This window comes from Microcaecilia unicolor, chromosome 4, assembly GCF_901765095.1.
Source record: "Microcaecilia unicolor chromosome 4, aMicUni1.1, whole genome shotgun sequence".
Lineage (NCBI taxonomy): Eukaryota > Metazoa > Chordata > Amphibia > Gymnophiona > Siphonopidae > Microcaecilia > Microcaecilia unicolor.
In genome coordinates this window covers 364202136-364221446 of record NC_044034.1, presented here as the reverse complement: position 1 = coordinate 364221446, position 19311 = coordinate 364202136, and the positions used below count along the sequence as shown (strand labels likewise).

At 42.7% G+C, this 19311-nt stretch overlaps 1 protein-coding gene across 4 annotated transcripts in view; it reads right to left on the bottom strand.

Moving 5' to 3' along the window:
- Positions 1-19311, bottom strand: part of DDX3X (DEAD-box helicase 3 X-linked) — a 118271-nt gene that overhangs the window by 62433 nt on the left and 36527 nt on the right. For 2 of the 4 annotated variants that reach the window (XM_030202342.1, XM_030202343.1), the window contains exon 4: positions 15155-15211. The exons of the other annotated variants lie outside the window; for them this stretch is intronic. In XM_030202342.1, the coding sequence (XP_030058202.1) occupies positions 15155-15211 (57 nt within the window). The remainder of the gene's footprint in view (positions 1-15154; positions 15212-19311) is intronic. 4 annotated transcript variants of the gene reach the window in all.

The following is a 19311-nucleotide window of genomic DNA, read 5'->3' as shown; positions in this document are numbered from 1 at the left end:
GTTCAGTTCATGCAACCATGTCAAGATGATTCCAGTCTTAAAGCAGTATTAATTCAGTCTTCAAATGAGTTTGCCTCACTCTTAAGACCATCCTGCATCGCTTAACCAAGCCTTACACCACATACTTTTAAAATCCTGTTTTCAAGAATAGCTAGAGAAATCACAGAAGAACAAAATACCCAAAGTATACATTTAAGCAATGCAGGTTTCAGATTTAGTGAAGCTGGCTAGACACAAGACTCATTTCTACACAAAAGCATTATTAGTGTCCATTACCAAGGAATAAGCCAGACATGCTTCAAATGGTTAAGTCAGGTTAGCCAACATAAGGCAAAAATAATTCCTTCATACTGCTGTAACCACCACAGAAAAGTTGACTTTACAGCAGCTACTTTCAGTTCTTTAAGGTCACTGAATACCCTGAAAACCAGGCTGGCTGGGTGTTTCCAGAAAGCTGTCAAGAGCCAATGATCTGAGTGATCTTGAATTAAGGTCAATAAATTAAATTTGAAACACTGAGTAAAGCAGTGTGAATCTTACATTATCTACTTAAGATGGTACAGAGTACAAATATGAAAGACAAGCTCTTGTAAGATCTTACAAGTGTCATTCTATGCCTAGGTGTGTGGACAGGAATAATGTAGACAATGTGGTATTTTGTTAACATACTTTACTAAAGTGGATGGGAAATAGCTGAATGAAAAAGCATGGCAGTATGTTTTTCTGAAACACTTGTCTGTATATTTGGGTAAGATTAGATTTGTTTGCATTAGCAATGGAAGTTGTGCTCAACACCAAAAAAAAAGTTGCTTACATTCTCTAGCAGAATGAAAAGGAATGATTAACTTTAAAGTTATTCACACCAAAAAAATCCCCCTATGAGAACTCAACCCAAAGGCCCCATGGAAGACATGGTAGTCATGAACATGCCAAGTGACCACCCTAAACCTTAAATCTACACTTCTCCATGTTATGATCTGTCCACACTTGAGGGCAATGGAATCCTACCTGGGAGGTTAACATTTAATTCCAATTTGCAAACTAAGCTTACTGTAGAGCTAGGGGGTGAAAAAAAAAAACAAAAAACTTCACCCAGCTCACCTTGGTATTTGTTCTGGCATTACTGCAACATCTGATAATTGGGACTTCATGAAAACCAGCTGTGGTTTTTTTTTTTTTTTTTTTAATTGTGCTCTGCAACCTCCATTGCTAGTTTCATGAGATTTGAATACTAGAGGAATTTGGGTTCTGTATGTCTTAAGACCTGTGTGGTGCTGAATGAAGGGCACTTATTCCAGAGGCTGTGGTGAGAAGGCAGCTGCAATCACCATGATGTAACCATAGGGACACTGCTGAGATGGATGGTAGTGAAGACTGGCTGTCTGGGGAATGTAAATGTGATACCTGCATTATACTGAAATGTCCCGAGTCATTCCAATTGGACAGAATGGGAAAGCCTTTGCAAATCAGGCCGCAAACAGGGCTACTACATAAGTTCATAGAAGGCACTTAGAAACATGACAGCAGATAAAGGCCATATGACCCATCCAGTCTGCAACCCCAAATTCTTCCTGTTTCTAAGCGATCCCACATGCTTATCCCATGCCTTTTAAAATTCTGGAACAGTCTTCGACTCCACCACCTCCACCGGAAGGTCATTCCATGCCTCCACCACCCTTTCTGTGAAAGGAGAAATTAGATCTTACCTGCTAATTTGCTTTCCTTTAGTCCCTCCGGACCGGACCAGGATTGGACTGTTGGGTTGTGCCCGCCTACCAGCAGGTGGAGACTGAGAAAAAACTCTGACTCTAGAGAGCCAATAGGAGCCCTGGCCATGTGACCTTAGCCTCAGTATTTGAATAACAAAGCAGAAAAGAAAGAAAGAACTTCTGTGCCGTATGGAATCCTAGCAGCCACAAATTCCTCGGCAAAACCGAGTACTAGAGCTCGCCAGCAACTCTCACCAGAGAAGTGGCATGGCCCATTCGTATTAGAGCTCGCCAGCAACTCTCACCAGAGAAGTGGCATGGCCCATTCATATTAGAGCTCGCCAGCAACTCTCACCAGAGAAGTGGCATGACCCATTCATATTAGAGCTCACCAGCAACTCTCACCAGAGAAGTGGTATGACTCACTTAAGGTTTCATATATATTCCATCAACTGAGCTCACCAGCAACTCTCACCAGAGAAGTGGTATGACATATTTAAGGCTTTATATATATTCCAGCAACTGAACTCACCAGCAACGTGGTATGACCTATTGAAGGCTTTATATATATTCCAGCAACTGAACTCACCAGCAACTCTCACCAGAGAAGTAGTATGACCCATTAAGGTTTTATATATATTCCAGCAACCGAGCTCACCAGCAACCACCAGAGAAGTGGTATGGACCACGCAAAGTCTTTTTTTTTTTTTTTAAACATTCCACGTGTGGTAAAGGAACGAATACACTTCCAAACTTAATAAAAGAATCTAAAGAGTTGATAGAACATGGGAGGGGCCTGGTCCGGTCCGGAGGGACTAAAGGAAAGCAAATTAGCAGGTAAGATCTAATTTCTCCTTCCTTAGCATCCCTCCGGACCGGACCAGGATTGGACTGTTGGGAAGTACCAAAGCAGTAATCTTACGGGAGGGACAGACATTGAGAATGTGGTAGAGTCCCTGAAGACACCCAAACTAGGATGAATACGAAGCCAAAGCTTGACGATCCAAGAACCGCCAATAAACTAAATAGAATGACTACAAAGCAAAAAAGCTGAAGCTGAAAAGTCCAAGCGACGCTGAACATTGTCCCCTACCAAGTGACCGCTATATATTGTCCCCTACCGCATCAGTGCAGCGCAAAGGACAGAGAGACTCGAGAAAAAACGACTGAAAGAAGGATGACAAAGGTAGAAGCAGAGCCGCCTGGCAACAAAAAACTGCAATGAATCTACCTCAGCTGAGAAAGTGGAAACCGAAATCCTGAAGTACAATACTCCAGATATTGTAGACTATTGCTGACCTAGCAACAGATTGGAAGTATGTAAAGCCTGTCAGTGAGAAAGTACCTGATCACTAGAAGCTAAATAGGTAAAAACAAGAATGCAGTTAAATACTATGCAGAAGAAGAAGGTACCTAAATCCTTGCTGCAAACTAGACTGAAGGTCCAAATAAACTGACAGCCGCTGCAGTTACCCAACATGAAAAAAAAAAAAAAATATCTCAGCGCAATTCAACTGAGAGAGAAAGAATCATCTGTAGCTGTTGCCTCTGCAAGCCAATCACCTGAGACTCTTGTCGTAGACCCCAATTAGTGAAAACGGGAATAAATCAACAGTAGACACTTGTTAGTACCTTTCATCTGTTAGAAACATATAGAAGTCCATAAAACACTACACAGTTCCAGGAACAACATGTATAGAATGTTTGTACGTTTAGGAATCTAGCCAGGTGCTCATGGTCTGGATTGGCCGTGGACAGAAAGGTGGGCTCAATAGGACCTTTGAGCTTTTCCCAGTGTGGAATTACATATGTACTTATGTAGTAGAACTATAAATATACATATATATTTTCACAGATGCAGCGATCAAAAAACTGGTCACTGTGTATATGCTCCCGGCATACCTGCAGGAAGAATGCTCAATCTCAACCACCAGACCACTAGTGAGAATACAGAGGCCAACTGAGCGGAGGGATTCCATCAGAGATAAATATCTGGATACGAGAGGGCATCTATCTCTGCCGCTGACAAGTCTTTTTAGCAAGAGAGTAAGCGAGGCACATGGAAGGTCAGAGTGAAAAGAAATAGTTGTAGAACTGGGACCTCCCCTTAAGGTACTATCCACTGAACTCTTTTTTTTTTTTTTTCAATGGTCACGAAATTGACAGAGTGAAAAGCTGCCCAAAAAAGACTACCGAGACTCCAAAGCGAATGAAGAAAAATTCCTTCTTGGGAGCTAGAGAGTAAAATTTTACTCTGCAAAATAGAGCAAGGTAATGGCCGAAGGCCCAAGAACATCCAGAGAAAACAGAAAGTGGGACGCTTGTAGAGAAGACAAAAACAGTCTGCGCCAACTTGACTAAACAAAGAGAGAAAAAATAGAAACATGCTATGAAATCTAATGAGATCACACGAGAGCTCAAAAGAGAGCTCAAATGAGAGACCTGGCTACATGCACCCCATAACCTAGGGTGTGCCCGAAATGCACCACCCATTGCTTGACCTGACAACTCTGCCAATAAGACTGTCTGTAATGAACCAGACATCTATGGAAAGGATGAAACAACGAGACGTAGTTTAATGAGCGCCGCTGCTACTACGACCATAACTTAAGGAAAAAGTGCGCGGAGCTGACGCAAGACCGAAGAGCAGGGCAAGAAAACTGGTAATGAGGACCTTATCATCCTCGTATCACGGACATTACTCCTCCTATACTGAGATGTACTAAGATGTACCGACCCACATCCATAAGAAATGAATGTGGTACTTGCAACCTGGATTGACCACAACTGAGAACAGGATGCTGGGCTTAATGGACTCTTAGACTTTCCCCTTATGACCATACTCATATACTAATAGCAAAAATGCACAGGAAGTGAAAGAATCCCCTTCCAATTGAAAGGAAGGTCTGGAATGAGAACATATAGAATGAAAATGAAAGTATCACCATATGTTGAGCGTGGACTGAGACACACTGGCCTTTCATTTTACCGGATCTCCCCAAACCTCGTATCATGTCATGCCTCCTTCCTCACTGAGATGTACAGAGATGAACAGACGCACACTCACGAGATATGAATGTGGTATTTGCAATCTGGATTGACCCCATCTGCAAACAGGATGGGGACTCTTGGCCTTTCCCATTATGGCAACACTTATGGCCTTATGGCAAAAAATGCACAGAAAATGAGTGAATCTCCTTCCAAGAGAAAAAAACTCTGGAGAGAGGAAGAATAAAATGAAAATGAAAAGGAATAGACTTGGAAAATACCTATTACGGAAAAGGTGGTGAATTTGTGCCACAGGAGACAAGACTGTACCTGACGTCAAGAAAGCTTGAAACAAGACCCTAAAATCTGTAAGGAAGAGAAAGGGATAGCAGATGTTATGGATGGTCATACTGGACAAAACCAGAATGTTTACCATGTGCCCAGGCTGAATAGATAGAGGAAACAAAAATACAAGTAGATGGCATGAGGACCTCCCACTATCCTTAAGTGGGAGAAAATGCAAATTGACCTGATAACTTTACTCCCTAAGTGGACATATATCTTGTAAGTCCTAGAAGAAAACTAAGATAACACATGAGAAACTCCAAGACAGTTGGAAAGTAGAGAAAATGTGAATAAAACATGCCTTCTAAAGCATCTGAGAAAACTGGGTGCTCGGTAGACAGGACTGAGTCTCCTAGAATATGAGAACCATCTGAACCATGTAGCCTATGCAGCTGTCATCTGCTATGCCAAAGAGAACGCATAGCCATGAAAGAAAATTGCTGAAAGGAAGTAAGACCTTATGTCCAGAATTGCAAAGTACACAACAATTGAGTATCAGACAATGTATTTCATTGCACATGGCATCTGAACCATATAGCCTACGCTCTAGAGAACGTTTGTTAAGATCTTAAAACACTGTATAAGAACATAGCCACGGAGGAAAATTTCCTGAAAGGAATTAAGATCTTATGTCCAGCATTGTAAAGTACCAAACAATGGCACCTGAACCAGTTAGCCTATGCCATACAAAATGTTTGTTAAGTTCTTAAAACACTGTATAACATCATAGCCATGAAGGGAAATGCTTGAAAGGAACTAAGATATTATGGCCAGATTTGTAAAGTACTAATCAATTGACTATTAGACAATGTAGTCCTATTCACCAGGAAATGAGGAAGACACAGAGTGACACACACTGGACCTCCATAAAAACTGCGCTAGACAATAGCAAAGACCTTTCCTCCAAACATCACACACAAGGGAAAGGAATAGGAAAATGGTTATTTTGGAGCTGAGATATAATTTAATTCGCCCCAATGTCTAAAACAGAGAATTCCCGACTGAGCTGCACTTTGAATCGGAGTCTTGCCAAGAACAAAGAAATCGCCAACTGAGCTGCACTTTAATTCACAACATTGCTAGCAACCAAAAAGTCCCCGGCGGAGAAAAAACAGAGGGAAAAACAAAATGAGCGCCATTCACATCGTAACATTTCGTTTTTTTTTTTTTTTTTTTTTTTAATAGCTTGAAAAATACATGTAAAAATTAATTGCGGGGAAAATATACTACCAATTGCCCCAACTACCGGAGAAACAATATCTCCTTTCCATTGCACAAACAGCCAAACACAGTAAAAGCAGAAAAACGCTGCCGCATCAAGGGAAATTGCAGCTGCAGGCAAAACAATGGCGGCCAAGCACGCCAAAATGAGAAGAATAAAGTTTGGGGGAGAAAACCACTGACCAGACTGACGAAGAAGCAGGAAATCCGTGCCGCTGAAAAACAGATAACCTCCGATGCCGCACAAAGGAGAAATTAGATCTTACCTGCTAATTTGCTTTCCTTTAGTCCCTCCGGACCGGACCAGGATTGGACTGATGGGTTGTGCTCGCCTACCAGCAGGTGGAGACTGAGAAAAACTCTGACTCTTGAGAGCCAATAGGAGCCCTGGCCATGTGACCTTAGCCTCAGTATTTGAATAACAAAGCAGGAAAGAAAGACCTTCTGTGCCGTATGGAATCCTAGCAGCCACAAAGCACTTGGCAATGCCAAGTATCAGAGCTCACCAGCAACTCTCACCAGAGAAGTGGTATGGCCCGATATGTATTACAGCTCACCAGCAACTCTCACCAGAGAAGTGGTATGGCTCACTTGTACTATAGCTCGCCAGCAACTCTCACCAGAGAAGTGGTATGGCTCACTTGTACTATAGCTCACCAGCAACTCTCGCCAGAGAAGTGGTATGGCTCACGTATAATATAGCTCACCCGCAACTCTCACCAGAGAAGTGGTATGGCTCACTTGTCTTATAGCTCACCAGCAACTCTCACCAGAGAAGTGGTATGGCCCACTTAAGATTTTATATATATTCCATCAACTGAGCTTACCAGCAACTCTCACCAGAAAAGTGGTAAATCATATTTAAGGTTTTATAGATATTCCAGCAACTGAGCTCAGCCACAACTCTCACCAGAGAAGTGGTATGGCGTATTTAAGGTTTTATAGATAGATTCCAGCAATTGAGCTCACCAGCAATATAAACCAGGTAAAGTTCTGTATATATATAGTATTGTTCCACGAATCGTAAAGGAATGAATACTCTTCCTACTGAATACACTTTCTACTTAATAAAAGAAGCTAAAGAGTAGAGAGAACATGGGAGGGGCCTGGTCCGGTCCGGAGGGACTAAAGGAAAGCAAATTAGCAGGTAAGATCTAATTTCTCCTTCCTTAGCGTCCCTCCGGACCGGACCAGGATTGGACTGATGGGAAGTACCAAAGCAGTAATCTGAAGGGAGGGACCCTATGAAAACTGCAGAGAAATGCTCATGCTGCATAGGCCACCTGGCGACAACTAACATGTAGTGTGACCCAATGAGAAAAATAAAATGAAACTAGGACTAAGTTGCCAACTTATCAATGTGCACCGAGAGCACCAAAAATCGCCATAGTAAGAATAGAGCCCGCTTCTGAAGTTGTGGAATATGTTGTAATACGCTGTGGAACTGCCCTCTCAGCGAGAAGAGAAATAGACATTCTCATTTCCTTGATCCTTCGCGATATAGCGGGTTAGAAACAATGAAAGACTTTTACTCCTACTGGCTAGAAGGACAAAACCAATAAGAAAAAACCAATTGGGAAAGGTGAAAACTTTAAACTACAGCAGACCAAAAAGAAGTTACCAACCGTAGAAGTATTCCACACATAGATCTACTTGCTGCAATGGTTACTAGGAAACCCTGCTTGAAGAGGAAAACTTTATAGAAAAAATTATGGCTACTAGAAAACAGAACTTTAAGAGTCTGTTCACCTAGTTCACCTAGCTGGTGGACGAAGCGGGGGGTACAGGTGCAGGACTCCTTTAAGAAACCGCTTTGACAGTGGATGCTGCATAAGCGTGCGGTTGTCAACAGTATCATGCATCACTGATAGAGCTGCCAAATGAACTCTAATGGAGGAGTAAGACAGACAAGGTTTCGCAAGATGCAGAAGACATTCCAAAACATGCAAAATGGTACTGTTTGTGGTATGAAGTGGCGAGAGGAGCACCACAGAGTGAACTGTCGCCACTTTGATTCATAGGACTTTAATGTAGATTTCTGTCTGGAAGCAATTAAAACTTGAAGTACTTCCTGCGAAAATATCAAAGATGTTGCGGACCCAGTAACCACGCCCTAAGTTTGAGTGACTGGGGGTCCGGATGTAGAAGGGCGCCTTGGTTCTGCTAGTGAGATGACGGAAGAAACGCATAAAGAAGGTTGAAAAACCCCTGCTGGACGTTGGCATCTGTCCCTGTCTCCGTCAAGACTGTTGCTGAACGGAAGAAGCAAGAAATGTTCGTGAGCCTGAAGGCAAAAAGAGATAGCCCTGAAGTGTCGCAGTAAGGAAGTAAGGCTGAAAAAATGAGAGTCCATTCACCTAAATGCAGGGTGACACAACTAAGAAAAAATGTGTACAAACTCAAGAGTATACTCTTAACTCCTCCTTGGCGGAAGACATAACCCATTGCCATGGCAAGGACCAACATAGCTCTCTCCGCCTTGTTTGTCAGTAGGGAAAACAAAATTCACCCGAAGGTAAAAAGAATTGCTGAGGCCAAGCTTCTGCCAAAAAGTGTACTGCACGAAGCATCTCAATGACAGAACTAAGGTTCTTGAGATAACTAGATGACACTTAAATAGCGCAATAGGATGAAGGAAAATTCCTTCTTGTGCATTAGAAAGTAAAATTGCATTCCGCAGAATAGAGTGAGGAAATGGCCGAAGGCCCAAGGTCACCAAGAAAAATATAAACTGGGATGTTTCCAGAGGAGACAAAAGACTGTGCGCCAACCTGACTAAACAAAGAGAAAATCAGAGATATCTGATGAGAGATCAAATGAGAGGCCTGGCTACAATCACCACCCAACCTAGAGACTGTAAGAAATGCAACACCCGGTGCGTGACCTGAGAACTCTGCTGATAAGACTTTCTCCAATTAGGCAGTCGTCTAGGTAAGAATGAAATGACCCTAAGAGCGCAATGAACATCCTCTTAGATCTATAAAAACGGAAGAGAGAGTACTGCTGAAAATGACCGGTTAATGCATAAGCAAAAAAAATTAACCATTCTCTGGATCCTGAGGAGAAGAGGAAGGGTGACCAAGGACACCAGTGAAATAGGGCTACAAACTCCAACCCTATCTCTATGGCGTTCCATAGTTGGGTAAGTTCTGAATATAGAAAGTTCTGAATACAGGAGTCCACCAGCTATGGTAGTACGCTCCGGACAGAAAAACATTGTCCCAGTATGAACATCTGAGACACCGGCCTGTAATTTCTTGGATCTCCCTAATCCACATATCACTAATCCACGTACCACGGTCATGCGTCCTCCCTCACTGAGATGTAGATTGTAAGCTCCTCTGAGCCGGGAACGTCCCTCTCCGCTAACTTGTACAGCGCTGCGTAACCCTAGTAGCGCTCTAGAAATGTTAAGTAGTAGTAGTAGTAGTACCAGACTCACACCCAATAGATATGAATGTTGAGCTTGTTTCAGGTTAAAACACCGAACCTAGGCCCAGGGTCCCCAGTATTCCTAGTGGTGAACAGCCATGACAAATATTGTATGCATTAGTTTGCAGAATTACTGCACAGCCTTGCTTTTGGAGCAGAGATTTCTGTTCGATACTCTCGTGAGAGGTTTTTTTTTTTTTTTTTTAATGCTGTTCTGGCTGTAGAAAGGTGGACATTTGAGCTTCCCCAGAATGGCAAAACTTATGTACCTATGCCCATTAGATATGAATGCTGGACTTGATGGACTTTAGGCCTTACCCAGCATAACCATACTTATGTACCTATGGCCTAAATACACAGGAAGTGATTGAATCCCCTTCCAATTGAAAGAACACTCTGGAGTGAAGGCGCATAGAATGAAAATGAAAAAAGTGAAGTTGTGCCACAGCCACTTGGTGAAGGCAATGTAGACAAGACTGTATCTGAATTCAAGAAAGCTTGATATAACATCAGGTCTCTAAGGAAAAGGAAGAGATAGCAGATGGTATATATAGGCATACTGGACCAAACCAGGATGTTTATAATCTGCCAATGCTGAACTGATAGAGTAGAGAAAAACACGAGTAGATGGTTTGAGGACCGTCCACTATCTTTAAGTGAAAGGATGACTTTATTCTCTAAGTGACCATATGTCCTGTAAAAACCAGAAGAAAGCTAAAATGAAATATGAGAGGCTTCAAGGCAGTTGGAAAAGAAGGGAAGACATGAATAAAGCATGCCTGCTAAGGCAGCTGAATGATTGGGAGCTTGGTAGACAGGACTGTAGCAAGTGCAGCTACCTGAATTGCCACAAAAATCAAATACCTGACATGAGAAAAGGCAAAAAAATACTGTGAAAGAGGTCCTCACTGTGCTCTATCCTCACTGTGCTCTATCTACTCACACACAAATATCAAACAGTCTGACCAAATACAAAAGCAAAAGATATCGACACCAAAACATACAGGTATCTCCTAAAGGGTGACCTGACATTAAGAACATAAGGGACAAGCAAAATATTATTATAATTATTATTAACATTTGTATAGCGGTACCAGATGCCCGCAGCGCAGAACACCTCACACAGAAAGACAATCCCTGCTCCAAAGAGCCCACATGAGTCTTTATGTAACATATAGTATAGAGAAGCAGTCATTGACCCATGGCCAGACCCTGGGCCAAAGAAGAAAAGACCCGAGGGAAATACCCGTCTGCTGCAAATCCCCAGACTACCCCAGAAACAACATCTCCGTTTCCTTCTACACTCCCGAGAAAAACAAAACCGAACCGGAGAAACGCTGCCTCATAAAGGGAACTGCAGATGGAGGCAAACATGGCTACCTAGCGCGCCCAAAGTAAAAGAACGAGGATCAAAGAAGAAAAAACACGGAGGACATGAAAGGAGATGCGATCGCAAACGAAGAAGCCGGAAATCGCTGCCGCTGGTAGAGGAAGCAAAAAGTTACCCTCCAGTGCCGAGCAAAAACATGCTTTAGCCTCTCCTCCGACGCTAACAGACAGCGCAGCACATCCTGAGCTTTTCAGACCGATCGGAGAAGAGCGGGCGCACGCCGAAGCGGTTCGCGCCATTTTTTTTTTTTTTAAATTTCAATTCACAGCTACTAAAACGCCAGAAAAACGGAGGAACATAATTGTGAAAATAAAAAATCGCCCTTTAAAGTCTAAAACACTAAATTGTTCCAATCTTTTATTTATTTATTTATTTTTTCACAGCTGAAGTAGAAAAGAAAAAAACTCCGCAAGCATAATAAATCACAACCGGGCTGACTGCCAGGAAAAATCTGGGGAAAGAAAAAAAGGGCTTCTCTTCGTAATTTCCTTCTATTTGTTTTAACTCTTTTAAAGTACAATCCCCAAAGAGAAATATTCTCTTAAGTTTCTTTTTTTTTTTTTTTTCCCCGAGTTAGAAAAGACAGTGCTGAAGAGAAGTAGACTAGCACAGAGCTGCCTGTTCGTTAACAGCCTGGGTATATACATTTTTTTTTTTTTTTTTTTTAAACAGTTGAGCTTGCACATTAAAATTGTGACTTTCTAGAGTGGCTGCCTCTCCCAAAGACATACACCTTTCTAAACAAAGGGTAGCCCTTCCCAGCTACATGTGGGAGATGGGGAGGAAGGGGGGAGGGACCCGGGGACACCCGAGTTTAACACCCCCAGAGGCTGTAAAAAAAAGGAAAAAGAAATTCCTACCTGCCCAGCGTCTAATAGAGAATTCCTAGGCACAGAAGAAGAGGTAGTATTATTGTTGTTGTAATTATGAACCTCTAAAAGAGAAAGAGATAGAGAGAGACTAAAGGGCTCACTTCCTACCTGCTGGGAGACTGAGAAAATACTGAGGCTAAGGTCACATGGCCAGGGCTCCTATTGGCTCTCAAGAGTCAGAGTTTTTCTCAGTCTCCACCTGCTGGTAGGCGAGCACAACCCATCAGTCCAATCCTGGTCCGGTCCGGAGGGACGCTAAGGAAACATGGTTTAGCCTCTGGCCCGACAGGAACCGTCAATACAGCTCCCAAGCTATACAGACCTGTCCAAGAGCGAGCACGCGCTTAACAGTTCGCGCCTCTCTTTTATTTTTTTTACAACTACCGCCGCTAACAACGCCGGATAGCAGAGGAAAAATAATGAAGATAACAAAAAACCACCGATTAAAGTCACAGACGCTGACTTTTCACTTTTTTTTTTTTTTTTTTTTAAATAGCTCCGCCAGAAAAGAAAATAAAGACTCTTCAAACAGAATAAGACAGAAGAGCTACCTGCTCGTTATAAGACTGGGGAAAGCAAAAACTACTTCCTTTAAATTCCTTTCATTTGAATTAATTTTTTAAATTTTCTTTTACTTGATTTAATTCTTTAAAAACAGCTGCCTATTAAAAGTGGCTGCCTCTCCCAAAGACGGTACACCTTTCCAGAGAAAGGGACGGCCCTTCCCTGCTAAGCCAGGGAGATGGGGAGGAAGGGGGGTGGACTCGAGACACCCGAGTTTAACACCCCAGAGGCTGTCAAAGAAAGAAAAGAAACCCTGTCAAGCCTCTAATTAAGATTCCAGGCACAGAAGAAGTATTATAAATATATCTGTAATATCTTATAGAGAAAAAGAGAGAGAGAGAGAGACTTCCTACCTGCTGGGAGACTGAGAAAATACTGAGGCTAAGGTTTTTTCTCAGTCTCCACCTGCTGGTAGGCGGGCACAACCCAACAATCCAATCCTGGTCCGGTCCGGAGGGATGCTAAGGAATACTTCTTTAGGTTGCTCCTAAGCCTATTCCCTCTTAACTTTGTCATATGCCCCCTCAATCCAGAACTCTCCATTTGAAAAAGGATCTCTTCCTGTACATAAATGCCCTTGAGATATGTAAACATTTCTATCGTTGTCTCCTCTCTCCCTTGCTACCGTCTTAACTATAGAAGAGTTCCTAAATCCAATATCTGATTTGAAAATAGGTTTGGATAGCTGAGTTTGGACTAATGAGCAGATCAGGACTAAACCAAAACCTATTGGCTACCTCATTCATAGCAAGATTGCCCAGAGGACCAGTGGTGGCACAAGTGTGGCCCCCTGGCAGTTTTGTTTTCTACCTGTACCACATGTTGCCTTAACTTCACCACTCTCATGAGAGCAGCATACGAGATAAGTCACTGAGCAACTCACCAAGTTATGTGGTGCCAGAAAAAAGGCAGCAACTCAAATATATGGAGCAAACATAGAATACAATTTTTGTGGCAGGAGACAGCGGGGTATTGTGGAGCATAACAACGCCAATTTTTCTTGGCCATCATTGAACAAAGCAGCCATCTAAATTGATTTCAGACTGCTACAGCCTTTCTGGCTTATAAAACCAAGACTAACAGACACACTGTACTGCTGTTTTTGTGTACTGGCTTAATCCAGTTGGAGACTGTGCCAAAACCAGCCACTATTGTGCAGTGCCAGTAACCAAGTTGAAACACTGTATTGCAGGATGCACTGTCATGGATACAGACAGTACCTTGGACACCTGTCTAGTGATTCTCTTGATGCTGACAGAACCAGACTTTACAGAGCTGGTACCACCCTCTCCAGGACTAAACTTGCTAGGTGCTAAACAGAAAAAGTCTGGGGATTCTTCCTTCTCACTTTCAAGCATGTTGCTTTGCCTGACAAGTTGCTTTTTATTTTTTTTTTTAATATATAAACAGGCTTACAGGTGCCAATGAGGCCTGCTGGGGATCGTGTAGCTGTTCTCCTGCTTCCTATACAACACTGTAATTCCCTTTTTCACTTTATTTGCAGCTCTCCTCGATTCCCTTTTTCTGTGCTTAAGATTGTAAGATGTTCAGATATTCAATGAGTGTTGAAAGTACCAAATAAATTTAAATCTTGACCCACTGCCTAAGACATTAAACAGTATAGAAATTAATTGGTAGCCCATCTGTAATGAATTCACACTGCTTCCATGATCAGCTCCTCTGCATAAGGAGACATTCCAGACCACCTTGGAAACATTCCTGACCACGGAGTTCATTAGCAGGTCATGACTCTTGGAAACGCAGAAAAATCAGGAAAGTTAGCTAAAATCATTATTTTATGACATGCCGAGTCAAACCAATTTAGTACTGGAATGAGGTCACAGAATGAAGATGAAAGGGAAGTGTAACCAAGGGTGGTGAACTCATGGAACAGCCTCCCAGTAGAGACTCACTGAACTCAAGTACATAGGATCTCTAAGGGAGGAATAGCACATGGCATGGATGGGCAAACAAGGAAATACAGAAAAAGCTTTTTTCTATGGTCATATTTTATTAGAGAATTGTGTGTACGAGTTGTAACTGAACTACTTCTAGGAAGTTGACTTTTTTTTTTTTTTTTGGCTGTAAAGCATTTTTCCAGAAGCCCAGTTTTATCATGCAGGAGTATCAAGTCTAGCTGACAGGGATTGAATGCATTTACTACTCTGGACATATAGGAATACACTAGGACATAAAAGCCAATTCATTCACTCCAGACTGCCCCACAGCAGCTTGAAGCGGTTTCAAGTGGAGACAGACTAAAGGTTGACTGGTGGAAATAAGATAGGGATGGCGATTTAAGATTAGCTGGAATGGAATTAGATGAGCATATGTGGGGAAGATAAGCTGTGGAATAGGGAGAGAATGTGTGTGGGCAGGGGAGGAAACTATTTTAGTTACACAAAATTACTCAATGCACCTGAGCAGCCAGGCCAACAGTATCAGGCTGTCTACTTTGACCAGCAATGATCTTTGCTCTCACTTTTTTGTCAACATGACCCCTTCGGTATAAAAAGTTTTTTTTTTTTTTTTTTTTAAGAGGAGTTAGTGAACACTGCAAAGCATGGGAAGTAACCTGCACAACTCAATTTTCATGCTTAGGGATTCTAGCCCTCTAGCATCACTCCACTTACAACTTCTTGCTGGTGGCACTGAATGGCAATGGATGCTCATGTGGTCACAGACACTACCTGTTGCAAAGAAAGGAGCAATTCTGCAGTCAAAGCTGGCTTCAAAACTGCTGCAAGCATGTTATATCTGCTCATGTTACAACTAATACCAATTACATTTGGCAGACTTCATACCAGCAACATCTGGTAGGAAACTCTTGGGTCCATGACTGGTGTTATGAAGGCAGCCTGCTGCACTGACCCTTGCTGAGATCACTGCAGCAAGCCAAGCTGGAAAAGGATATAAAATAAGAAAAATGTCCAAGTAGTTGCAATTTAAGTTACCTGGCTCAGACCCTGATTTCAGAGTTAGTCATTAAAAAGAAAAAAAAAGAACCTCCTATCTCAAATATTCAGACATCTGAAGGAACCCACTACCAGATATTTACCAGTGTTATACAAAAATTCATTGTTTGCTACTGTGAAAAATGAAATCAAATGCGAGTACTAATCATTGTCAATTTACCCCATGGCATTTAGGGCAAATATTTTTATTTTAGGACATTTAGTTTTAGAATAAAGTTAGAATACCCATTGATGTTGCAGTACAGTAGGGCTAAAGCAACCTAGGTGCTGAAGGTTTTGAGGGGGAGAAACTCCTAATTCATCTTTGGAATTTTAGGTTTCTTGCTGTCACTATTCCGTACAGCCTTTTCTTCCATCTGTCTCGGGTCTTTCATATAAGGAACCCAATATTCTCTATCCCTACTACAGAAAAATATAGGGCAGTGGTTGGTTCACAGAACCCTTAAGTGTGAGCAATTTTTCACAGCACCCCCCCCCCACACACACAGGTCTCTATCGCCCATCTCCCCACACCAAACATGTCTCCCTCTCTCCCCCCCCCATGCACCATCTCTTCCTTCACCCTTATGTCCAACATTTCTCCCTCTCCACGCAGCATCTCCTCCTCCCCTCGACCCATATATATGTATATCTCTCCCACTTACCACCAGAGCTTAGCTGGGGAGAGCAGGATGAAGAGCCTGGAGCATAGTAACATAGTAAATGGCAGCAGATAAAGACATGTATGGTCCATCCAGATGTCCTGCAGCCCGGCCTCCCTCTCTGTGAGCAGAGTAGTGAGCAGCCAGAGTCCAGTGGCAGGAGCAGGCCTCCAAACTTCCAGGCCACCAGCATTAGCAGCAATGTGTAAGTGCTGCCTTCAGCCTGCCCCAGAAGCCTTTTGTAAAGCCACTTATTCCCACATAGGCGGGACGCTGTACAGAGGCAGCTTCGGGGGCAGGCCACACTTACATCACGGCTGGAAGCCCACAGTGAGCAAGCAGGGGCAGGAGGTGGAGAGAGGAAGGTGAATACCACACCAATTGGGGGGGACGGGCGCCCATAGCAGCACCCCTTCAACTTCTGGCACTCAGCATGTGAGCTCCCATCTGCCCTGCAGCACCCCTGAGAGTTCACCAGGGTGCCGTGGAGCAGTTTGGGAAACACTGATGTGGGGGCAATTCTCTAACTGGATGCCACAAGTTAGGCACCTAGATGCAGCATGCTAAGCACCACTTTGTTAGACACATTGAACCTGATTATCATAATGTGGGATATAAAAATAAAACGAACAGCATTTGGGCATCAAAATTTCATTATCACACTAATATGTCAACATCTAAACACTTTCATTTAAGTGTGCGCCCTTTTTGCCATGTCAATAGCTATGCCACCTACATGACACTTTAGTGCATAACTTAAAGAAGGCCTTGATAATTTTCACTGAATCTAGAAGCTAGCAGCTGAAACCTTGTTTCTTCTCTACCCCATCCCAAATATTGTTCATATGAAATTCAAGTGTGAAGAGGGGGAGGAAAGAGAATCCCCTCTGATCAGCTTTACTAAACACTTTTCCCATTTTGTGACAAAGTTTAATAAATATGCCCCTTAAGGTACTACTACACATCAACCAAAACCAAAAAATTAGGGCTGCGACATGATCTTCCTTACATACCTCTCCAGATACTACTGCTTGACGGTGTTCTGTTGGATGCATCTTTTGGAATATTGGTGCTATCAGTGGGGGCTCAAGGTTCCCACCCTACTTACAGACTGCTTTGTTACATCGCACAAGTCTCTAGATTCATCTGCTGCAGATACTAAGGAATAAAAATTCTTACCAGATAAGTTTTTTTTTTAGTCACAGATGAATCCAAAGACTTGTGTTGTGGGCATCAGCAGATGGAGGACCTGCTGGAAAAAAACAGGGTGGGCCTCTGTATTCATCTGCTGTGACTCAAGGAAAGAAAATCATGTAAAACTCATTTCTTAGCATATGCAGCAGATGAATCCAGAGACTCTTAGGATCTAGCAAAACAATCTAAGTATGGTGGGAAACTTAAGCTCACGCTGATAGTGCCAATATTCCAAAAGATGCATCCAACAGAACAGACATCAACAGTACCTAAAGAAGGTATGCAAGACGACCATATAACAGCCTTACAACAGCTCAGGTAGAATGCACCTGGAACATGGTCGAAGTGGTTTACCTGCTAGTAAATATACAGACAATAGCATCCTTGACCCAACGAGCAATTGTGGCTTTGAAAGCCACAGGTCCTGAGCAAAGCACTAACAAATGAAATGACCAACAGAACTCAGTCACTTCCAAATAGATAGTGCAGGAGTACACAGCAAATGTCAAAGCAGGAATAAAAAGGCAGAAACCACTACAGGAAGTAAAGGCAGGATGTGCACACTGCCCCTCCTCAAGAGAAATCCATAGGATTGACAGTACAAAGCCTGGAGGTCCGAAACCTTGCTTGGACTGACACCTGGAACTCTGAATAAAATATGGCCGCCCCGGACGAGAATACCTGGTAACTAAAACCAGGGCGAGCATGACCCTAATACTTACTTGACTCCAAGGACAGCAGACCTTATATTCTTAGAACTGTGTACCACCATCAGAGCTTGTGGAAAGCAAGATACTCAACCGCTCATGCCTGGATGCCTTGCCGCCCGCCGCAAAGGCGTGGCTACCACAGTTAAATACTACAGCATAAAAAAGAAAAAAATAGGAGACAACTCCTAGGGGAGGTAGGAGGGTTTGTGAGAATATAAGACCTGCTGTCCTCTGAGAATACCTGCTGCAGGTATCTTTGCTTTCTCTGAGAACAAGCATGCCATTAATTCTTACAACAGGAGTAACCCTAGCATCCAGGCTCAGCGAAAACAAGAAAACACTGGTCAATAAGGCCTCGCAACAGTGAGGACATAACTCAGACTAACATGAAACTATATACAAACTGAGCGCAGCCTTGAACAGAGTAACTCCAGGGGGGTGGAGTTGAATTCTAGACCCCAAACAGATTCTACAACACTACCTGCCCGAACTGTCGCTTCAGGTATCATACTCAAGGCAGTAATGAGATGTGAACGCGTGGACTAGACATCACAGCCTCTTCAATGGAGGCTGACTGCAAGTGGGCTACTGACAACCATGGCTCTGACATTGTGAGCCTTTACATGACCCTCCAGGGTCAGCCCAACCTTGGCATAAGTGAAAAATGCAATCACAACAAATCAGGCAATTCTTTTTGTGTGTCGGATTCATGTTCTGTAATATTTAAGGCTTTGAGATCAGATATTGCAGACTATGGTTCTGGTTATTAACCAGATGTTGGCCAAGGCCAAGTTCCTGAAACTGAAGAAAGCAGTTGTGCATCCTTTATTGAAGAAGCCATTGTTGTGTGTGGATCAGGTTAGTAGTTTGTCAACTCAATGATTTTGTACAGCAACGGGTCTTGTTGGCTTCTGATCTAAACATAATATGGAAGCTTTACTTCTTACAGTGACTAATGAAATTCATCTTGGTCTTGAGCAGGGGGCAGCAGTATTTGTTGATACCATTTGTTAATACAGTCAATCATGCTATGCTGGTTAGAATGCCTCTCTTTAGGGATGGGAGGTAAGGTTCTGGGACTGGTTTTGGTCCTTTACGACAGATCTTTCAGGTGACTCGGCATACTTCTGTTTTGTGGTGGATACTTGTAGTTTCTGGAGTGCCACAAGGCTCCTGGTTTATCAGCAATTTTGTTTAATTTGTATATGCGTCCTGTGTCAGGTGCTGGTTGGTATGAGGGTTAGTTATTGTCTATGCGGATCATATTCAA